This window comes from Sphaeramia orbicularis, chromosome 19 (genome assembly GCF_902148855.1).
Source record: "Sphaeramia orbicularis chromosome 19, fSphaOr1.1, whole genome shotgun sequence".
Taxonomy (NCBI): domain Eukaryota; kingdom Metazoa; phylum Chordata; class Actinopteri; order Kurtiformes; family Apogonidae; genus Sphaeramia; species Sphaeramia orbicularis.
The window spans coordinates 32,065,442-32,088,591 of record NC_043975.1 but is presented as its reverse complement, the minus strand read 5'-3'; the positions used below and the strand labels follow the sequence as shown (position 1 = coordinate 32,088,591).

Sequence of the window (23,150 nt, the reverse complement as noted above, 5' to 3'; positions counted from 1 at the left end):
ATAACCTCAACTTTAATCTGAGCTTCCATGATCAGGAAATTAAATTCAGGAAAAACATAAGTTTTACTGAAAAAACACAAAATACAAAGGATAATATTCATTTAAGAAAGGTTCAATCTAGAGGAAAATTCATTTGGGAACTGCCACAAAAGTAGCACAGGGTCTTAATGGGTTAAATTCATTATTTTATGACTGTTTGTGGTTCTTCTATCTAACCTGATCTTTATATAATCATTGCTTCCACATTTAAACAGACTAAACAAGTATCTGTTCACTTTCTTTTCATTTGAACAGAAAATACCATGAATGAACGTATCTCTCCAGCTGTAGAATTTGAGGTGCAACCCCCTCACCTTTGACCTGGCCTGAACCCGGAGATCCTGCTAACAGAAGCGTCCACAGCGTCAACATCATCCTCAAAAGGGATTTTGTGGATCCAAACCATGCAGTGTAACTTCCATACATTTAAGTCCACTCCTGTTTGCATTTCTCTTGACAAATAAAAGCAATTTAAGTGTTATTTATTAATGTATTTCAGAAAGAATTTAGTAAAGAGAACAAACACAGGGACTTTTATTAGGGGGATTTTCAGATTTCAGCAGACTCCATTCAGTTTAACACACGGGAATAAAAATAAATAAATAAATCAGGCCTCTGGCTGTTGACTGTCAATGCAGCCCATGATGCATTCAGAGACACTGGGGTTCAGTTTATAAGGGGCTGGCCAAGGGAAGGTTAACATCTACATCAAAAAATAAACTGAAAATCACCTTTTCAGGACTTATATATTTTGAAAGTACATTACTTCTAGTGTCCAGCACAAGTTTTTTTTTTTTTAGAAAAATGTTTTAAAAATACTTAGATGCCATTTTATTCAGCATGAACGTCTGTTTGCATTCTTTGTCCGTCAGTGTAATTCAAAGCATAACTCTGATCCTCTTCTATTGGACCTACATTATACTTATGATCAGTTGTAAGGTCAATTTAAAAACCTTTTACTACTCTTAAAATATAATCTAAATATATGTTAAAATGTATGGAATTAGTTTATTAAGGTATTTGACTCTGTAGATATTATATATGCAATGTATATACTAATAAATATGTTGAATAAACAGTTGAAACTTGTAATTTTTCTCCCTTAGTTACCATCTGTTACCATAATGGCTGGGTCCATCCATTACCAAAACACTTAACAAAACTCTTGCTATTTTATGCCCTTATATATTTAAAAAAACAAAAACAAAACAAAAACAAAAAAAACTGTTTACTGTTTTGCAAAATAGACACCCTAGAGGACCAACACTAAAGATTTTACAGTTTTATGAAAATTGGAACTGCATTTTAAGGCAGGTTTTATAAAGTGGTCAAAAACAGATGTTAATTTTATGTCCATCTGTTACTGAGGGGTTTTTACTATTTGTAAGCCAGAAAATTAGGTTAAAACATTTTTTTTCAATCACACATCTAAAAGTGCTCATTATTCCCTGCAAAATGAGGTATCATTCTTCTTTCTACCATAAATAGTTGTGAAAGGGCAAACAGAAATGTAATAAGGCTGTCCATCCGTTAGCGCTTTACCAGCCCCATATGAAGAAAGGCCATGCACTCAGACAGTAGAAGCCTGTAGAGATATTATATGCTTTATCACTATTAAGACATGACTCAGCAAAAGTGAGGATGTATTTATTGTATATACATAAAATGATATTAACCTGACATAAAATGTACTTTTCTCTAAAATGTTTGTGGGGAAATTTGTGGACTAAATTACCAAAACAGATTCATTTGCTTTTGAATTCATTGTTTAATTGCATATCTGAGATGGTGTTTTTATTGCTGTAACCTGAATTTACTTACACACAGTATAAAGTGTAGTTTAAGACAACAGAAGAGTAAAAATGTCAGATGATATAGAACAATAAATTATATTATGCATTATTTTTTCCAGTGCAGATATAGCTCACTCAAGTTTTCAGTATACGTTACACAATACATTATGCTATTTATATGTCAGATTAGAGTTTTATTCTACTTAAGCAATAAAAGCAGTAAAAGCGGATTAAAGTTAAAGTTGATTCTATTTGATTAGAAATTTGCTCTCAGAAGTTTATCAACTTGTACCAGAACAGCCACTGATAAATAATGTGTGTGTGTGTGTGTGTGTGTGTGTGTGTGTGTGTGTGTGTGTGTGTGTGTGTGTGTAGGTGTGTGTGTGTGTGTGTGTGTGTGTGTGTGTGTGTGTTTGGAATACTTCATAAATTATCTGATTTTGATAGATTTGATGATGAAGCTCCCCTAGAATATTTCTTCTGATGATGACAAAGGAGCTACAGACTGGAACCGGTGCATTGCTGCCCCCTGCTGGCCTCACTCATATCTACTACTACAGTTATGGGAAGTAATTGGAAATTCTGTGTATTGAATGAGAAATATTTGTAATATTTGCATCACACTCTTTTATGTCAGTGTTGAATTTGTCAGTTTGACTTCACCAGGTTATTTTCTTTGCCTTCAGGTGGTTTCTGCCAGTTTTAGTGAGCTGAAATAATGCCATAATGAACTCAACTATAGACCCACCTCATGTCCAGTGGTGTTGGAGTCTGACTTATGTGATGCTCCAGATGAGAAAAAGAGACCTAACTGGGTGATAAACAGGATCCTGCTGCTAGCTTTTAGGGTGGTTTTATCTTTTGATTTACAAACAACTGTAAATACTTTATATCTATAACTTTCATTTTCTCACAGCTTTGTCAATTAACCTTTTAACCTCTGAGACACTATTCAGGTAAAGGTGCTGCTGTGAATTTGCATCTGTTTCAGTGTCATAAAAGCTGCTGTGAGTATGTGTTTGTGTTCCTTTTCTTGAGTGGTTTTGCTTTTACTGTGTTTTAGAATCAAAACAGGGTGGAAGAAATTGAAGTTTGACATTATTTTTTACTAAATAAGGCACTCAGAATGTTCATCAATAAGAGATTTAGGACGTTGAACATGAACTGTGAACTGGAACACACTGAACAAAAAGCAGTGTTGGGAGTAACGTGTTACTAAAGTAATGCATTATAGTAACAGATTACTTTTTATTGTAATGCAGTAGTGTAAGGTATTACTAATCAATTTTCAGTTTTACTTAGTACATGTTCAATTGCGCTTGCGTTACATCACATTTTTCGCCCATTATTTAATCTAATGAAAAAAACAAAACAAACAAAAAAAAAAAAAACAGCAAGACCACGAGACCTTAAGGCACAGGTGTCAAACATGCGGCCCGGGGGCCAAATCAGGCCTGCCAAAGGGTCCAGTCTGGCCCTTGGGATGAATTTGTGAAATGCAAAAATTACACTGAGATATTAGCAGTCCTTTTAGTTCAGGTTCCACATTCAGACTAATTCAATCTCAAGTAGGCAGGACCAGTAAAATGCTAAATAAAAATCATAATAACATAAATAATGACAAGTCCAAATTTTTCTCTTTGTAAATGTATTTTTTTTTCATGTATTTACACTAAAACAAAGTTTAATTTTGAAAAAAAGTGAATAACCTGAACAAATATGAACAACCTGAAATGTCGTAAGAGAAGTAAGTACAATTTTAACGATATTCTGCCTGTTATTAAATGTTTTGTGTATTTTTAGATCCACTGGGATCTGTACGTTATAATGTACATGTGTAAATGATAAAATGAGGCATAATATTGTTAAAATTACACTTATTTTTTCAGTTTGTTCATGTTATTCATAGTGTTTGAAAGGATAGTTTGTAGATGTAAACCTTCTCATAATGTAAATTTACTTTTTTCGCTCTAAAACATAGAGAAAAGTTTGGAGTTGACATTATTTATATGTTATTATGTTATTATTTTACTGGTTCGACCCACTGCAGATCAAATTTAGCTGAATGTGGCCCCTGAACTAAAATGAGTTTGACAGCCCTGCCTTAAGGACTCAAAAATGCATCTGTAAAGTTCTACTTCCTGTTGGTGTTCAGCCAATGGGTGAAGACGGCAGAAGACAGTCCACTGTCCACATGGACCTATGTTCATTACTAACCTTAACCCTGCTTTACAGAAGCTAGTTAGCATTAGCATGATCCCTGTCATCAGCAATAACAAGGTAAGCTAACATTTCTATGACTAGTTAGAATTCTTTATTAATTGCGGATTAATTTACCGGCGCCACGCCCCCTGTTTGAAGTTAAAGATGTTGAACTACTGCGCACGCGCCATTTAGGACAAGTAGTCTGTGTGTAACTCAAAAGTAATGCAGGAGTAATGTAACGAATTACAATTCTGAGAGACAGTAACATTGTAAGGTAAGAAATTACCTTTAATTAACAGTAGCAAGTAATCTGTAATATATTACAATTTGGAAGTAACTTGCACAACACTGATAACAAGTATTTGAATTTTGGCCGTGTAGTTTTTGCTTTTAGGCTCTTTTTTTTTCTGAATCAGTCCAGCTGGTTTTTGGCACCTGTTTGAACTCCAAAAAGCAGTTACACAGTCAAAACTCAGTAAAAACAGTAAAAAAAAAAAAAAAAAAAAAAAAAAAAAAACAACCCAAAAAACGGTGCAAAAAAGTCCAAACCATCTCTTTTTCTAGTAAATCGGTCTCACTCATTCACTGCTCTGTGTTTTGCCCCGAATTCCACAGGCGGTGCACTGAGCATGCTCAGATGTCTATGGAAAGAACAAGGTCTATTCTATCAGCACATTTTGAAAATGTTCCTATTGAGAAAACTGTTGAATTTTTATAAATATTTAAATTAAATCCTGTTTTCAGAATGCTCATCACAGACATGTCAAGGGTTAAAGAGTTAATTAGTTATTTTCAAGAGGCTTCAACCAAGTACTAAATGAAGTCAGCTTTTTGTGTCTAAAACCTGACATTGTCTCCATTTTATGATCTATAATGTACGTTTTAAGAGTCTTTGTTATATATGGCTGCTCTTTAAGAATCCGCCAAGTGCATAGTATTGAGTAAAAAAAGAGGTGTTTGTCATCTATTTTCTTCAAATGTGAAAATTGATCATAAGACAATGCGACATATTTTGCAGATATATGTTATACAATGAACACGTCTGCTGAATTATAGATATATTTTAAAAGGATAACAGTACATAAAATGTTTAAAAACAGATTTTACTAGTTGCTGGTTGCAGGTTAAAGTCATTATTTTAGTTTATTTTCATTCAGTTTTGGAGTTAATTTGAGGTTTCTATGTAAAGAAGATGAAAATGGTCAGATGGAAAATGTATGATATCAAACATGCAGGTTTTATTAAAGGTCCTTTATTGTGCAAATAGTACATTTTATACTTGTAACACAGACCTGATTTTACTTGAAATTCGCTTTTACTTTGCATTGTTATTCAGTTTACAACATTACTTTTGTGCTTGTTAGTCTTAGTTTTCATGAACTATAATAAACCTGCCTATTTGTTTTTTTACTGTTTTCTCTTCGGATTAAGAAGTAGTGATCTGTCACCTGTCCACCAGGCACCTGCCTCCTGTCATCATCATCCTCCCTCCTGTTCAGATGTTATCCATCATCTTTTTATCGTCACAGTGGAGCCCAGTTTTCCAGATGCCTTTGCCAGATTAATTTCCTGGAACCCTCTTATTTCTCTCTACCACCTCTACCTACTTCTGTCAACCCTGCCTGCTGACCTGTAAGTATCGTTTTAACCTGATAAACCATGTTTATGTAACTCTTTGTTTCATGTCATGTTTTGTATTTGGGTTGAGTTATATGCTACTAAACGCTCACTGTTACATGTATGTTGTATGTGTTGAGGCTTTACAAAACAGAAACACGTTGGTCACTCAGGTTTGGCCAGTTCTGCATCATGTCTTTAACACTAATCTCCAGTGTTTAACACTGTAGTTTGCATTTTTGTAAAACCTGGTGTCTTACTCACTAACTTCAAATGTATGATCACTACTTCACTGAAAATCCTGATACTGAACTGTATGAGTAAAATATGTGTTTTTATGTGTCTGTTTTTAGTGATTTTTACTCTTTTTATCCTTTTTTTTCTATCTTATTGCTTGAACCTGAGTGCAAATTTCATTCTTTCATGTGCTACATTGAATGACAATAAATGAACCTTGACCCTTGGACCTTGAAAAGTTTCTTTTAACAACAAAAAAATACTAGTTGTCAAAAGTTATGATTCCTCAGTTCCTTATTAAGTCAAAACCACAAGACCTGAGAAAAAATAATGATCAAGATCAGAGTACGTAAAGATAAGAGGAAGACTTTGAAGGGTCAAGTCCAAGTCAAAACCATCCTCAAGGCAGGGCAAGACTGAGTCAAGACCAGGACCAGATGGAAATGCAGTAATAGGATTACATAAACCAGCGTTTTCAAATACAGCAGATTAATATGGGGTGAGACAGGAACACTTCTACAGATGTTCAACAGAACATAAACATTACTTGCAGTGGAATATTTTGAATTTGGAATGTACTTTTGCTTTTTAGGAGCTGTTTAGTTTTAACCCATAAAGACCCAGTGCTACTTTTGTGGCAGTTCCCAAATGATTTTTCTATGTATTTAAGATTTCCTACAAGGTTTATCACCATTTATTATAAAATAATCCTCTGTATTTTGCATTTTTTTAGTGAAAATCAGGTATTTTCCAATATTTAATTTACTGATCATGTAGATGTTCTTAAAAGCTTAGATTAAAGTTGAGGAATATTATATTAAAAACAGAGAAAACTGAAGAAAAAGTGACTTTTTTAGTCATATATTTGACTGAACACAAAACAAGTGTGTCCATCCGCTGTCATTGATCCAACTCCATTGGTTTTACTGGTGAATCAGTGTTGTAGAAGATGACGGTGTTTCCACATTCACTGCGGACCTCTAAATGTCCAAATGGGTCGTATCTGTTGACCAGGAAAGATGAAAAACTGTATTTTACACCAATTAGTTACATGTATTGATAGGATCAGTGGATCAGAAGGTCAGCAGATGGTTTTGGTCAACGGTGGATGTTTGGGTCTTTATGGGTTAAGCCTGATTTTTTTCCAGTTGTACAATAAGAATACTTCAGTAGTGTGTTAATACAGGGTGGGATATAACCATATATATCTCACAAGTATTTTTGTGAATCTTGTAAAATCATTTACATACGCAGGGGTTTCCAATGTACCATCCTCCCATGCTAACAAGCAAAAACCTCTTGCCACCCTTTTGCTCCCCCTCATGTAAAATTTTCTGTGTTTTCTAAATGTAATTTTCTGGGGTTAGATGACTCCCTTTGCCACCGAGGTAGAATCAGACATCCTGTTGAAAGTGCAGAAGCTCAGATGCACCAGAAATCTGATGCCATCCGTACAGCTGTGGTTTTGACTTGTCTTAAAATAGACCCAGGCAGGACTGAGTAAATACGCAAAAAGTTGTCTAGAGGCTGGCATTGAGTCCATCTCAAGTACTACAGTAGTAATGCAGTCTTTCAGATACTCATATTCATTCATTTTCTGGACTGCTTAGTCCTCCAGAGAGACACAGGGTGTCACACTTAACAACAGGTGAAGGGGGCTGACATATACAGATGAACAGTCATTCACTCTCACATTCACACCTACAGGTGATTCAGATTGACCATTTAACACATTATGTGCATGTCCTTGGACAGTGGAATGAACCATGCAGACAAGTCCACACAGAAAGGCACCAGGAGCTTCTTCCTGTGAGGGAACAATGCTAACCACTGCACCACAGTGCCACCAAATTTGTGAATATTCATGCATTATCACAGAAAATGCATGTGTTGCATCTGTGAGATTATAGTTTTTCTAACCCTGATGTTTTCATCTGCTGACTGTAATAAGGACGAATGATTTGGTGCTTTGTGTTCTGACTTTTCCACTGGAGACACAGTATAATGGACAGGTTCACTTTAGGGTCAAATTTGGGCAGAGTGTACACTTTAACACATATTGTCCATATTGTTATTTTAGTGAAATATAATTACTTTAAGGGTTAATGAAACATACTGTGTTAGGATGTTCCTCTGCCTCTTTATCCTCACATGTGTCCTCCATGCACCTTTACGAGAATGCAATAATGCATTCTAATATGTTTTTCATGTCATGTCATCTTCTCTTTTGCTTTATTTCTTTTCATATTTTTTTTGTCTCTTCTTTCATTTCTCAGGCCTCAATGTCAGTCCGTGAGAAGATATGAGATCTTGACCATCCTAAATGGGGGCAGGACCAGAAGATGAAGGTGAGCAGGCACGTCCAGCAGTGTAATCCAAAACTTTGTTGTCCTACAAAACACAGACAATAATTGTGATAAGATGCTGGTGGGATAATGGCACAGAGCGACAGGTTTTCTGTGCATACCAAGACAGTGTATTTACTATCAATATTATGGGTGAGAACACACTGCTCTGTTGTATGTGTGTTTCAGAGAGAATACAAATTAAACTGTGCATGTACAAGTATGTGTTAGTGTGTGTGTGTGCGTGCGTGCGTGCGTGCGTGCATGTATTAGTCCCACCCATTATCAGGACGCATGCATCCACACATGCACACACAGGCAGCTTTAAAGAGGTGGTGTTTATAAAGTCACGCTTTTTGACCATTCTGAGGTCAGTCTTTTGTCACTGCATCCGCTTGGTGACTGCCTGCAAGAGGTAAGTGTCACCTTTATGAATGCCATTTCTGCAGTTCTACAAATAAATCAGAGCTTTCTGCCATTAAATTAACAAGACAAGTGCACTTGCTGAAAACTTTCCTGGGTAGGTCATTTTTATCAGTTCAAAATTTATAAAGACCTATAAGGAAATTAATGTGTAATGCTTTGCAATCAATCTACAGGAAAGTCAGACCAAGCAGACTGATGAAGGTTTGAGTCAAAGAAGAAGGAATCTCAATAAGTGGATTAAAATAGTATAAAATGCACAGCAAAATAGAGGTCCCAGTCAGGTACATTATGACAGTCACTCACCAAATCCAAGTCCAATTTAATTTACTATCATAGGCACTGATAAAGATTCAAAGCATTTATTGTCATGTGTACAGTAAAGAAACAGGTTTCCCTGTTCAATGAAAATCGTACTTTGCTGTCCACACAGAATGCTACAAGAATTTAAGATAAGTATAAAAAACTGGAATAGAATAATTTAACTAGGAGTTACACAACCAAAACAAAGTGGCATTTAAAAAATGGCACGCTAGAGAAAAAGAGCATAAAAATATAAACAACTATTACTAAGAGAAAAATATATAGTTACATAAATATGCAACATCTGGTAATTGTGCAAACTGTCAGAGGTAACTGGCATTCAGCATGTGCAAAACTGCCTGAGGTAGGTGAGATTGTCAGCGATAAACAGTAAACTGATAATTTGAGCAATTAAGTCAATCAGTTACATTTTAAGGGAATAATAATAATAATAATAATAATAATAATAATAATAATAATAATAATAATAATAATAATATGTGCTGAAGGAAAAATAGGTCTAGCAGTTTCAGAGTGGACACTCATGTTCAGATACATCTCAGCATCATTTAGTAGATGTCCATGTGTGCATCAGATGCAAACATATCGTTAACCTCGTAGCATAAAAAGTCATATTTTTGGCTAAATTGTGGTATCTGCATAAAATGAAGCTGCGGTGTTAGGAGAGTGAAGTTATACAGATATCACAATTTGGCCAAAAACATGACTTTGGCAATTGTACTATGAGGCTAATGATACTTTGGCAAGCAAAAAAAAAAGTAACACAGGCTAAAGATGTTGAATTTTTACTGATCCAGTGTAAGACACTCAACAGAAATCTGCACAGGCATATTTGCAGATGCTGATATGTTTTTCCTTTGGATTAGAGATGCCTTTTTATGATGAGGGACAATTATGTAACAAATGAGTTATAAAAAAGAGTAGTGTGTTACATCCTTTCATTTTTAGTCCTCATGAGGGTCACAGGGATGCTGGAGTCTATCCCAGCCATCAGCGGGTGAAGGCAGGGCCATTATTATCAGAAAACAGAGAAAACCGAGGAAAAAGTGACTTTTTCAGCAAAATATAAGATTAACTGATTGTAAAAACAACTGTCTGGAGCCACTACTATTCATCAACTACATGGGTTTTTCTGGTAAGTCAGTTTTGCAGAAGATGACAGTGTTTCCATGTTCTCTATGTAGTTCATCTCAAGGTTGCTTTACTTTCTATTACTTATTATTCGTGCTTAACGCACCACAAATAAGAAGTGTTTTTGCATTTTAAGGCTGTAAAACTTGCTATTCTAAACTATTCTAGGCCACCATGAGACACGATCTCACCTAATTACAGATTAAAATCTGTTCATTTTTAATGCATTAACTTTTGCAACTTTAAATATTTTTCATCTACCATTAAAAATATTTGGTCATAGATGATAGATAGATATTGACTTGAAAGCTGCAAATCACAGAACTACTTATTTGCCACTAAAATAAAGTTATAATCTATAATGATTTATATTTATATATCCATACAGATATTTCTATATTTATTTATTTATTTTTTTTAACCATGCCTGCAGTTGATTTTTAAAGTAAATAAAATCAAATTAATAAGAAAATAAAATCCGGATGTGTAGTTAGTGTTATAACTCATGACATTCACTGGCCATTCATAAACCATAGTAATAAATGGCTTATACTGTGCTTAGAATTGAAGACCTGTTCATGTATTGTATGAAATACAGAAAAAGAAATGTGTTAAAATTCACTTGATGGTGCATGCAGTATCTACTCTTACAGACCACACACTCACATAGTCCATGGTTTCTGGGTGCAGGCCTTTGTTCCACTTCACACACTCTTAACCCTTGTTTTTACACTGCTTCAGTCTATCATCAAATGAGGGCAAAAATAAAAGCCAAAGCACTGACGGACACACAGACAGACATACTGTACATACTGTATGTGAACTTTGTCTAGCCACTCTAATCTGGCTCTTCCCCCGCTTTGCTCACCTGTGTTTTGGAAATAACTCATTCTGTTGTGACAAAAAACTTAACTGGCCTGGCCAATCCGAGATAAAACAGAGTTTTACATAACACACGTTTCCTTCACAGTTGGAACATTGTAATTCATTCACTTCGTTTATTAAACCTCAGAATAGTAATACATCTGACATGACGCTAACAAAAATTTAGCAAATATACTACATACGATTTAATAAAATATTTTATGTGTCCTCTTTACTTAATTCTAACATGAAATTATCTTAACAATATTCACTCTGCTTTGGAAAATGCCTTTTTGTTGAAAACAAGTGGTTTCTAAATGAGCTGAATGTGTTGGTTACAGCTGCCTGGAACATCAACACCAGTGCTACCCTCGGTGCAGAGTGTCAGGTAAGGAGCATATGCACACACACACACACACACACACACACACCCACACACACACACACACACAAACCCACAAACAAAACCACACACACGCACATTCACACATGCACAGTATTTTCTCCTTCAGGCACACGACATGTATTGACACTCCAAACACATCCTTCACTCATATCGACACCGGAAACTAGCAGTGGCCCAGAGCCTGACACCCGCTGGCTGTTCATGCAAGACAACCATGTTTACCTTAGGGACATAACATGTCACCTGTGCATCACCTTTTCACATTAGCTTGATCCATGTCCATCAAGGTGCTGCCAAGGAGATGATAGAAATGGCAGCAGTGATGCATCAGGTTGCTGCACTGGAAAACAACACCTAAAATATCATCAGTGTTTTTGTAATCCACTGAGGCATGGAGGTGTTTATATTTGATCTACCTGTAAACACAGGGTATTTTGAAAAAAGATCTTTACTACTAATAGTATTAGTGTAGCTGACTAGTAAAATTTACCAAATTGTGAGATGACGTGAAGAAAAGTCATGTCCATAAATGAATGGAAACACAGAATTTTCATGCTAACACATTTCACAGTCTTTACAAATTGTGCACAAGTCCTTTTTGCAAGGTTGTAATAATCATATTTTTTTTTATTTCTCAGGCTCTTTTTTAACCCATAAAGACCCAGTGCTACTTTTGTGGCATTTGCCAAATGAATTTTTCTCTCTATTTAACTTTTCTTAACTGATTTATTGCCATTTATTATAATATTATCATCTGTATTGTGTGTTTTTTGTTTGTTTAGTTTTTTTCAGTGAAAATCATGTATTTCCTATATTTAAGTTACTGATAAAAGCTCACATAAAAGTTGGAGTTATTATATCAGAAACAGAGAAAACTGGAGAAAAAGTGAGTTTTTCAGCAAATATATCAATAACTGAACATAAAAACAAGTATCTCCATCCACTGTCATTTATCAAATTACATGGATTTTAATTGGTGAATCTACGTTGCAGAAGATGACAGTGTTTCCGCATTCAAAACAGAGTCTCTGAACATCCAAATGTGTCATATCTGATGGCCATGAAAAGATGACAAACTGTATTTTACTGAATTTTAATGGTTTAGTGGTTCAGAAGTTATTAAACATTTTAGATCAGTAGATCATTTTGGTTGCCAGTGGCTGATTGGGTCTTTGAGGGTTAAGATAAAATAAGGAAATGTAAAGTATACAGGCACAACTTGAAAACACACACACAAATCAGAACTAAATAGCTTCTTGAGGTAGTGTAACCTCTCTTTGGATTTAATACACACATCGAACTCTTTTGGATTTACATTCTGGATGTTGTGGTATATTAGACCAGGCTTCCTTCAGAACATCCCAGTTTTTCTTCACATTTAGGCTTTTTTATCATTATTATTATTATTCTTTTCTCTATCCAGATGATCCCACACACCTTCTACAATATTTATATTTTTCTGAAATGTATTTGTTTTTAATGTTGTTTACATATTCTCTGTGTATTCCAGGATATTGATAAATGCATATGTGTGTTCATTATAAACTTAATAAAACAATAATAACAATCATGGCTTAAGACTTTTGCGCAAAACTGTATGTCCCACTTGATCTGATTAATGAGGCCACATTAGAGATAATATTTAGTTTGGTTTTTGATATTTTAATTAAGCTTATTTATGAAGTAGAAAACCTGTTTGAGTGAAGTTTTAACAGATTTCTCTTTACATTTCATGTTTCACTCTTGTATGTTTTAATAAAGTCTTATCTTATCTTATCTTATGCTAATTCATGTTGAAGAGAAAAAAACAATACCTTCTCCAGTCATAGTGACACACATTCTCCATTAGACAGTGGGTGATGAAACCACAGCTGTTTACCACACACTTTCTCTGCGTCCCCTCAGTGGTACTTGTGGGAGGTGCAAGTTTTATTCATTCACTCGGCCTGTTTTCACTCTCTCGTCTCCTAAACACAGTGGTTGTAACCTGTGTCCTGTGCTCATGTGCTTATTAGCCAGTCTTCACCTGGGTATCCTGTGGTTTCCTGTGTTCTCAGGTGTGCGTGAAGCAAAGCCAGCAAATGAAGGACCAGAAGCAGCAGACCTACTGGCAGGAGACGGGCCGATGGGTGGGCTACGAGGAGAGCTTCGACCCCCAGTCTGGGGTGTGGGCGTCCTCACACATCTCCTTCCTCACTTTCAAGAGCCTCATCCAAATCCGACGCAGCATGAACACCGGTTAGCAAAATGTGTTTGTTGGTCATGAATATGTCTAAATGTAATCAGTCACTTCATGAATCTGAAAGGATAGTATTCAAGAAATGATTGTAGGCCTTTCATTTGGACTGTAATGTCCCATTTTCCATTTTTTTCATGGCTCTTTATCCTTTTCTTAAATAATGAGACATGAATAAGCAAATGCTCACTCTGTTTAATCCAACTCTCCAGCTCTTCAAAACACACTATCTATAAATTTCCCACATCCTCTGATCTTCTGTTAAGGTGTGGTCATATTCGACTGTGAAGAGCAGAGCCTTGCCAGCGTCGCAGAGAAGATGGTGAAGGAGATGGTTAACAAGAAAGAGATCAGGCCTGGAGACCGGGAAGGAGTGCTGAAATCTCTGCTCCAAGACCGCAGGTATCCTACGAGACATCACCCAACAATGACTCAAACATAAATGACCTACATTTAGGCATTTAGCTGATGCTGTTTCCAAAGCTTTGACAGTTCAGTATTTTGCACAGAGAAAGTTGAACAGAGCACATAGCTATTGTGCCGATCACACCTGTAATTATGGATCATTGTCTCTGACCACCAAACTACCCTGTCTGCTTAAGTCTTTATTAAAGGTGGCAAATGTACTCTAGTAACCTTGCTGTAGTAAAGATACAAAGAAGGATTGGTCACATTTCAAACTATCCTACTATTATTTTCAAAATGTGTTCAATCAGCTGTGAAATCCAGAAGAGAACCACAAAGAATTCCCATTCCATGTGAATAACATAAGAAGTGCATTTTGCACCTTTTTTCTTGAATCACAGTTGTTTGTTTTTTAACAACTTCTGGCATAAACAATAAATCATCTACAAATCTAACAAACATGAGCTTTAAAAATTTTCCAAACTACCCTTATTATGTGAGTGTTGTTCCTATATCCTTGGATTGAAATGTAATTATCCGTTTTGTTGACAGTTCAGCCCATTGGATATACTATATACAGTACACACGTTTCATTCACCTAGACATTACAGTGACTGCTTTGTCTGTCGGTCATCATAACCATTCAGTCTAGTGGCACCAAACTAATGTTGTCTCATGTAATGTTGTCATCTAGCCAGTCAAGTGACCCAGAGCGACAAGCCCTGACAGACGGGATAGACTTGCACAAGTTTTCAGTAAAGGAAAGGGTAAGTTATTCCACTAACATCATCACCTATAGGTTCAGATGTTGTGACAATTGAATTGAAATATTTAGAAAGAGGTGTAGAATGTAATATTGGACTGTGCATAAAATGAGACATGTTCTCATTTACCAAAATGTCAACTTGTATTGTTCTGTTTCAAATGCCCAATGGGTCTTTTTCAAAGTACACAAAGCCATGATGCATAGGGATAGGAATTGAGAACTGGTTCTCAAAAAGAACCAGTAGCTCAGTTCTTTGGAATCGCTTGCCTGCCTGCGTAATGATTCTGCTTATCAGTTCTGCCTTCGTTGCGCATGCGTGATGATGTCACACGTACACTGCATTGTTTTGATTTATAACGTAGCCGGCATGGCGTTGAGGCAGAAACGCTCCAAAGTATGGCTATATTTTATGCGAAAAGATGACACCAGGGCCACTTGTAACACTTGCAAAGCTTCCCGGTTCTAGGGGGGCAACAAACATCCTGCCCCCTCAAATAAAAGTTTACGAACGTAGGGAAAAGCAAAATGAGGTGCACAACAGCATTAGACATAGATGAATTAGTAAAGCCTCTGAAGCCTATTGAAGTTTCACTTTCACTTTGTACGGTCGTATGGTGTGACCATGAACTGGGCCTGGCATCATCTGTTATTATTATATGTACATACTGTATGTTATATTTTCTGTGTAGAGATGGAAATATAAATGACAGTTAATGCAAACCAACCCATTTGTACTCTTTTATTCCCTCACCTAATGACAATCGATAAGAAAATTAATAAGGAATCGGATCGATAAGCAAAACTAATAATGGAATCAGAATCGTTAAATTCTTGTCAATTCCCATCCCTAATGATGCTGACATAATTTCCATCGATGTGAAAGGTTTCATGTAAATTATGAAATTAAGTAGGAAATGTTCTCTGCAGACATTGTAAAACTATGCTCATCAATACTTTCTGTTTTCTTTTAGAAGGATGAATCTGATGGCATTGAGGCTTCAATGGTACTTGTGGGTGGGTCCATATTTGTATTATTTCATTTCATAGTTTATATACAAATGATGACATATTGTATAGAGAGAATTTCTACCTCTCTTTCTATTTCTACTATTTCTGTTTCTCTCTGATCCAGGAGCCCTGGATTTCCTGGAAAGGCACACAGTTGTGTTTGTGCGCCTTAAGGAAGCAACAGTTCTCGAGTCCGCATTTGAAACTCCGGTGCCTGTTCGCTTTATCTTTGTTCTTATTGGCCCCAGCAAGAGTGAAATAGACTATCATGAGACTGGACGTGCAATGTCAGCTCTAATGGCTGATAAAGTGAGTGAAAACATGTTCAACCTCAGATACAGTATGAGCACTATATTATAACAGAACACAGAATTGTACGAATCATTGTTTTCCAAACTTAGGATTGAGATCCAAAATGGTCCACGAAGCTGTTTTCACTGGGATGCCTATTGGCAGAAGGAAGTATATATACCAGTAATATGATATATGGATTAATTTTATTTTTTTTCATTTAAAACAGAAGAAGAGTTTTCTGGAAGAGTTTATGAATGTTGACCTCAACAATGATGTGTGAAATGCAGAGGAATATTTGTAAAAGAAGTAACACGACAAAATAATATAATGAAAAAAAACGAAAATTACATAATGAGATAGACATGTCAGCAATACAATGAGATATATATGTATGTATGGATGGATGGATGGATGGATGGATGGACGGATGGACAGATGGATGGATGGAAATAGACATGACAGACAAGACATAGGACAACAAAAACACAAGCACATGAAAGAGGATAAAGATCAAAATGATGAAAAGATGCAATGAAATTAAAACCCACATATAAGGCAAGTTCATAACAACGTAACCCTTAGGTCCCATCTTGGGCATTTTTGTCCATTTTTCTCTTTTTTTTTTCATTTGTTGATCATTTTGGCTATGTTGCAGCTTTTGGCATGAAATTTGACAGAAACATTTCTTTTTAGTTTAGAAATCCAGTGTCTTTTACTCTTAGATGTGTTTTATTTTCCCATGATGCATTTTGCACCCTCTGGTCACCCTCATGGACAAAAATGTACACGCACATGAAAACTACTATAAAATCATTATACGTCAACGTCTTGCCTTTTTGTTTTTTGTTTTTTTAAATAAATCTCTTAAACAACTTCCACCCTGCTCAAAACTACCAAACAATTAACAGTTTTTATTCAGTATTTTAACCCTTTAAATGCCAGTTTAATCATTTGAATTCTGAGAGTTTTATTACAAAAACAAAAAACACAAAATGTAATATTTTGCATAAAATAAATAGTAGGTGGATGAAACATTGGTTGTGATTAGAGCCTTGAATTTATTTTATGGAAATATTCAATTTTTTGTGTGTGTTTGTTTTTTTTAGGGGAGCATAAGGGTTAAAAGATATAAAGACCCTGAAAGACATTCTGTGTTTGACAGTGGAAAAGTCAGTAAGAATGTTGATCTTTGGCATTATGTGTCTTTGTAAGTTTGGGTCCCATGGAGACACCAAATTTCTCATTTTGAAAATGTTTAGGATTCACCAGTTTAGATATATAATATTCCTTTTTTTTTTTTTTTTACGCTTCATTAACAGACATGTATATTATGCCTTACAATATTTACAGACCCAGTATTGCATGATGACAGTGTAACAGATATAGAAAAAAGAATAATGTGCACAGTACTGATACCAAGAAGCTGCAATATGATATCAGTCAGACAACAAAGCGAGGTCATAGTAAATTCATACAACTGACAGTATGAGGGTGAGGAGGGAAAACAGACAGGTTGTTAAAATATAAAATTAAAGACTGCCATTTCTTAGTAAAACGATCATTACTTCCTCTAATTGCATATTTTATTTTTTGAAGGCTCAAGCAAAACATCACACCCTTAAGCCAGAAAGGCAGAGATGGTTAGGTAGGAGATATCCGGGTAAGGAGCATGCTGTGACGTGCCAAAAAGAGTGAGAAGAACAATAATGTCCGTTTGTTTAGTGCCATATAAGATAAGTTTGATGGTAGAACAAGAGGTAGAATATCAAAAATAGAGGACCAACAGCGACAAGGACAAAACATGTTGAAGATATCATTGTTAAATAGATCTTAACGTACAAAAGATGGAAACCATCAGAAGTGGGGACATCTTTGATCATTCAGGAGGAAAACACCCAAATAAAAGCAATAATGATGCACTTCGAAACACTATCCCCAAATATTAAAAGTTTTTACTCCCTATTCTGTCTCACATACCTCAGGTGTTTAATCAGGCCGCTCTTAAAGCAAAAACCGCCCGTGAAGTGACGGACGCCTTGACTGACTTCATGGACTGCAGCATCGTCATCCCTCCCACCGAGATCCAGAACGAGGCCATGCTCAGCTCCATCGTCACCTTTCAGAAGAAACTACTGCGGGACAGGTGTCAATCCTCTGATCCACCTCCAGGTCCAGAAACCAAGACTCGCAGGGGTGAGGTTTTTAAAGACACAATATTTTAATTCTAATGAACTTCAGAAGAGGATTAGAGTAACAATAAAAAAAACAATAAATGATTTTTTCTTTCATTCATTTATTGTGCTCCACCAGTTTCTATTGCTTCTGACCCTCCTCCTGAGGACCCTCTGGCTCGCACTGGTCGCCCATTTGGGGGAATGCTTCGTGACATAAAGAGGCGCTACAGTTACTACAAGAGTGATATCACAGATGCTCTCAATGCTCAGGTCCTTGCTGCTGTCATCTTCATCTACTTTGCTGCATTGTCTCCCGCTATCACTTTTGGGGGACTGCTGGGTGGGTATGGTGGTATGATGTTGTTTTGGACATCTCTGTTTTAGTCAATACAAGCCAGTATTTACACTTTACATTCTTTGCTGCTGCAGCCGACAAAGTTGACAACATGATAGGCGTCCCCGAGCTGCTCATCTCCACTAGTATCCAGGGGATCATATTCTGCTGCGTTGCTGCCCAGCCAGTCCTGGTCATCGGCTTCTCTGGTCCTCTGTTACTGTTTGAGGAGGCCTTCTTTGCTGTGAGCTACTTTGCTTTTACATTTGTTTTTTTACTGTCACATATTTGTATAATCAAGTCCAGAAAAAGTGTGGCGTGACACTGTTTCCTTGCCATTCATGCATTCAGTTCTGCAAGTCCCAGGACATTGAGTACATTGTCGGGAGAGTGTGGGTTGGAGTGTGGCTGGTCATCATTGTGGTCATCATTGTAGCCTGTGAAGGCAGCTTCCTGGTGCGCTTCATCTCTCGCTTTACCCAAGAAATCTTCTCCATCCTCATCTCCCTCATCTTCATCTATGAAACTTTTGCAAAGCTTGGGAGGGTAAACCATGTTCACCCAGTTCGCACATCATCATCTCTGTGACTGCAGTGAAGTTTATGATGGTCACATGCACTCTTCTGTTGTACTGTCCTGATTTTACATCCTCCAGATCTTTGCGGCCCATCCGCTGATTCTGAATTACGATCACGTGAATGGATCTCTAGAAAATCCCTGGAGTCATAAGATCGAAAAAATTGTCATCTATGACAATGCTACAGGCAATACAACTGTTATCACCAGCATTATTAACCCTCCATATCCCAACACTGCTCTGCTGTCCATGTGCCTTATGTTTGGATGTTTCTTTATTGCTTACTTCCTGAGGCAATTTAAGAATGGCACCTTTCTCCCTGGAAAGGTGAGTGTGCAATGACTTGTAACAAATGCATTTCCAGGTATAGCACAGGATTAAACTATTTCTGACTTTTAAATATACACATTAATGACATGATTTTTATTTAACTGTTTTTGAATGAATGTTCATGATCTTGACTAAATAGATCAGACGTTTACTTGGTGACTTTGGCGTGCCCATTGCTATTTTCCTCATGATTGTTGCGGACTACAGCATTGAAGATACCTACACACAGGTCAGTTTGTACTGCTCAGACTTTACGCACTTTCATCTATCTGCTGAATTCATAGGAAATACTTTTGTCTGGGCTAAAGTTGTAGTGGGAGCACATTAAATCAAAAGATGTATTTTCCTGTGCAGAAACTAATGGTTCCAAAGGGTCTGATGGTATCCAATCCAGAAAAAAGAGGCTGGCTTATCAACCCGTTTGGAGAGCACCAGTCTTTCCCTGTGTGGGTTATGTTTGCCTGCTGTGTCCCGGCGTTGCTTGTCTTCATTCTCATCTTTCTGGAGTCTCAGATCACAACGTGAGTTATTATATCCCAAAACTCAGATTACCACATCTACCATATAGGGTCTCTGATGAAAAAATGTAATTCCTGTATTATATCTCTCACCAGTCTAATTATAAGTAAACCTGAGAGGAAGATGGTCAAAGGCTCCGGCTTCCACTTCGACTTACTTGTTTTAGTGGGCATGGGAGGGCTCAGTGCAATATTTGGTATGCCGTGGCTGAGCGCTGCCACAGTGCGCTCTGTCACTCACGCCAACGCCCTCACTGTGATGAGCAAAGGAACAAAACCTGTGATCGAGAAGGTGATGGAACAGAGGGTCAGTGGTATTCTGGTGGCCTTGCTCGTTGGTAGGTCCTGTTTAATGGTCAAGTGTATCTCTTCTTCTACTCTATCTGCACTCATACCGATATGGCTTCTTTTAACTTGCAGTAATAAAAAAGTTCCACACGCTAATATTTCATCAGACCACCTTTAGCTTTGATTACCACGTGCATTCACCAGGGCAATGCTTCGAGAGGATTATGTAAAGTGACAGCATTTATTTCCACCATTTTATGGACATATAACGTTGCTGATCATAACACTGCCCCCACAGGCTTGTACTGTAGGCATTAGGCATGATGGGTAATCACTTCATCCATATCTCCTCTCGCCCTGATGTGCCCATCACTCTGGAACAAGATCAGCTGAAACTTTTTCCACAGAAAAACAGTCCAATCTTTCTGCTCTTTATCAAACTGATGGCTGGCTAAAAAGTAAGAAGCTACTTACTGCATCGGTTAATTAAAGAACTTGTCTCCAGAGGAAAGATTTTAATCACTGCAATAATTATCCAGTGGGAGGCTTTTATATATTTACTTAGTTAAATCCAATTAGGGGATTTTTTTGGCCAGGCTGTGTATATCCAAAATTGTTAATGTAAAAATGATTTCAAAAACCAGTCCTTGTTTATACTGTGTATTTCTAATCCAGGTCTGTCGATCCTGATGGAACCAATCTTGAAGCTGATTCCCATGGCAGCCTTGTTTGGGATCTTCCTGTACATGGGAGTAACATCTCTGAGTGGCATCCAGTTGTGGGATCGCATGCTGCTTCTGTTCATCCCAAAGAAATACCATCCTAATGAACCCTATGCCACTAGAGTAAGAGGCAGCATGTAGCATATGATCCTCACATCACTGAAAATGCATTTACTCATGGTTCAGTCACACGTCATGATCATACCTAGGATGTTAGATGATATCAGATTATGTAATGTAATAAGGTTCTTTCATATCTAATGGGATTTCTGGTTCCTACAAGCGTTGTAAACACTTAACTGTATTTAGAAACCTTTTTATTCCTTCCATACAGGTGAGCACAGGAAGAATGCACTTGTTCACAGCCATCCAGGTAGTGTGCCTTGCAGTTCTATGGATTGTGAAGTCCAGTCCAATATCTCTTGCACTCCCCTTCGTACTCATCCTCACCATCCCACTACGAATGCTCATGACTGGGCGCCTCTTCACCCAACTGGAAATGAAATGCGTAAATTATCAACTCTTACCTATCAACAAATAAATACTTTTATGGATGTCTATATGTTGTTGAACATTTGTATAAATGCATCTTCTGAATGTGTCACCTTTGTTATGTTTCAGTTGGATGCTGATGATGCCAAAGTGACATTTGAGGAGGAGCCGGGGCAGGATGTATACTGTGAATCTCAGATGCCATTGTAAACATCTTCAGTGACAACTGCCAGAAAATTTCGATTTTTACAAAAACTGTGTATTTATATGCAGCTCATAAACAATAACATATTTGTTGAGTTTATGTTTCTCATCATGAAAATGCACATATAGATTTTGTTCTTCATTCAATTTTTTGAAAACATATCTGTTTTGGTTATACACTGAAAAAAAACCACTCAGGTATATTATTTCCATATACTTATTTTATTTCCAAACACTTGTGTTTTAAACATTAATGTATCAGGGACAGTGAATGCCTCTTTGAAATACTCAGAGCTCTAATCATGTCAACACTGCAAAAATAAATCACATTGGATGGTGAATCAGAAATACTGTGATGTATGAAAATGATCTGGAGCAATTTAGAACTGAATGTTATGATATAATACATGACTGCTATGTATTAGTTATTGTATTTACTTACTTCAAGGATGTAAATTCTAAAATACGAATTAAAGAGGTATTCTAGCCTATGGATTATCATAGATTATCATGGTTATGCTTCAAAATCACAGATACTGAGGCAATGATTCAGACAAAGTGTAAACACTTTAAGTAAGACAAGTGAAACAGAGCAAAAGAACAACACTACTGTATGACATATACATATAAATGTTGATTTATGTATGTTGTTGCACATTTTGTTGTTATCTCCATATCCAGCAGAAATAAAAGCTACCTCCAAAATACAGTATATTTCAATTACTGTGTAAATACATATTAATTTGATTTAATAATTTTACAAATTATCCAATTATTCAAGGAATGTATTATGGGTTTTAATATACAGGGTTTCAGTTTCACACACACACACATACACACACACACACACATATATATATATATATATATATATATATATATATATATATATATATATATATATATATATATATATATATATATATATATATATATATATATATATATATACAGGGTGGGGAAGCAAAATTTACAACATTTTGAGGTAGGGATTGAAAGACACTATGACCAATTAGTTTATTGAAAGTCATGAGAATTTAAATCTTCAAATCATATTTTACTGCATTTCTAACAGTCTTGTTGTCTACCTCAAGTTCAATTGCCATTTTTCTCATGGATTTGGTTGGATCCTTTAGGATTTTGGATTTGAGAGCTTTAATAAAAGCTTTGGTATGTTTTTTGTTGCTTCCTCCACTTCCAGACTTTCTTGTAATAGTTTTGCTCATAGTCATTCTCTTCTTTCCATTATAAACAGTCTTTATGGACACTCCAACTATTTTTGAAATCTCCTTTGGTGTGATGAGTGCATTCAGCAAATCACACACTCTTTGACGTTTGCTTTCCTGATTACTCATATGAGCAAAAGTTTCTGAAAAGGTATGGATAATAGTGTTAGGTATGATTATGACATCAATATA

General features: G+C 36.3%; 1 protein-coding gene across 2 annotated transcripts; it reads left to right on the top strand.

The window, feature by feature from the left end:
- The first annotated feature begins 8,547 nt into the window (after positions 1 to 8,547).
- On the top strand, positions 8,548 to 22,441 carry slc4a1b (solute carrier family 4 member 1b (Diego blood group)). 2 transcript variants are annotated; one of them, XM_030122496.1, is made up of 18 exons: positions 8,548 to 8,651; positions 11,320 to 11,366; positions 13,442 to 13,622; positions 13,887 to 14,022; positions 14,720 to 14,792; positions 15,763 to 15,805; positions 15,924 to 16,108; positions 18,076 to 18,286; positions 18,404 to 18,607; positions 18,697 to 18,845; positions 18,953 to 19,147; positions 19,257 to 19,505; positions 19,648 to 19,737; positions 19,863 to 20,029; positions 20,123 to 20,364; positions 20,990 to 21,159; positions 21,371 to 21,544; positions 21,658 to 22,441. In XM_030122496.1, the coding sequence occupies exons 3-18, from the start codon at positions 13,466 to 13,468 to the stop codon at positions 21,736 to 21,738; spliced, it is 2,526 nt and encodes an 841-aa protein (XP_029978356.1). In that variant the 5' UTR covers positions 8,548 to 8,651; positions 11,320 to 11,366; positions 13,442 to 13,465; the 3' UTR covers positions 21,739 to 22,441. The 2 variants fall into 2 exon arrangements, with proteins under 2 accessions (XP_029978356.1, XP_029978354.1); XM_030122494.1 differs by lacking the exon at positions 8,548 to 8,651 and adding an exon at positions 10,018 to 10,118.
- The last annotated feature ends 709 nt before the right edge of the window (positions 22,442 to 23,150 follow it).

Bases quoted from the DNA above. Each gene is read 5' to 3' on its own strand.
- slc4a1b (XM_030122494.1), top strand. The intron at 18,608-18,696 runs GTGGGTATGGTG...TTGCTGCTGCAG, and splicing joins CACTTTTGGGGGACTGCTGG to CCGACAAAGTTGACAACATG. The intron at 20,365-20,989 runs GTAGGTCCTGTT...TTTCTAATCCAG, and splicing joins TCTGGTGGCCTTGCTCGTTG to GTCTGTCGATCCTGATGGAA.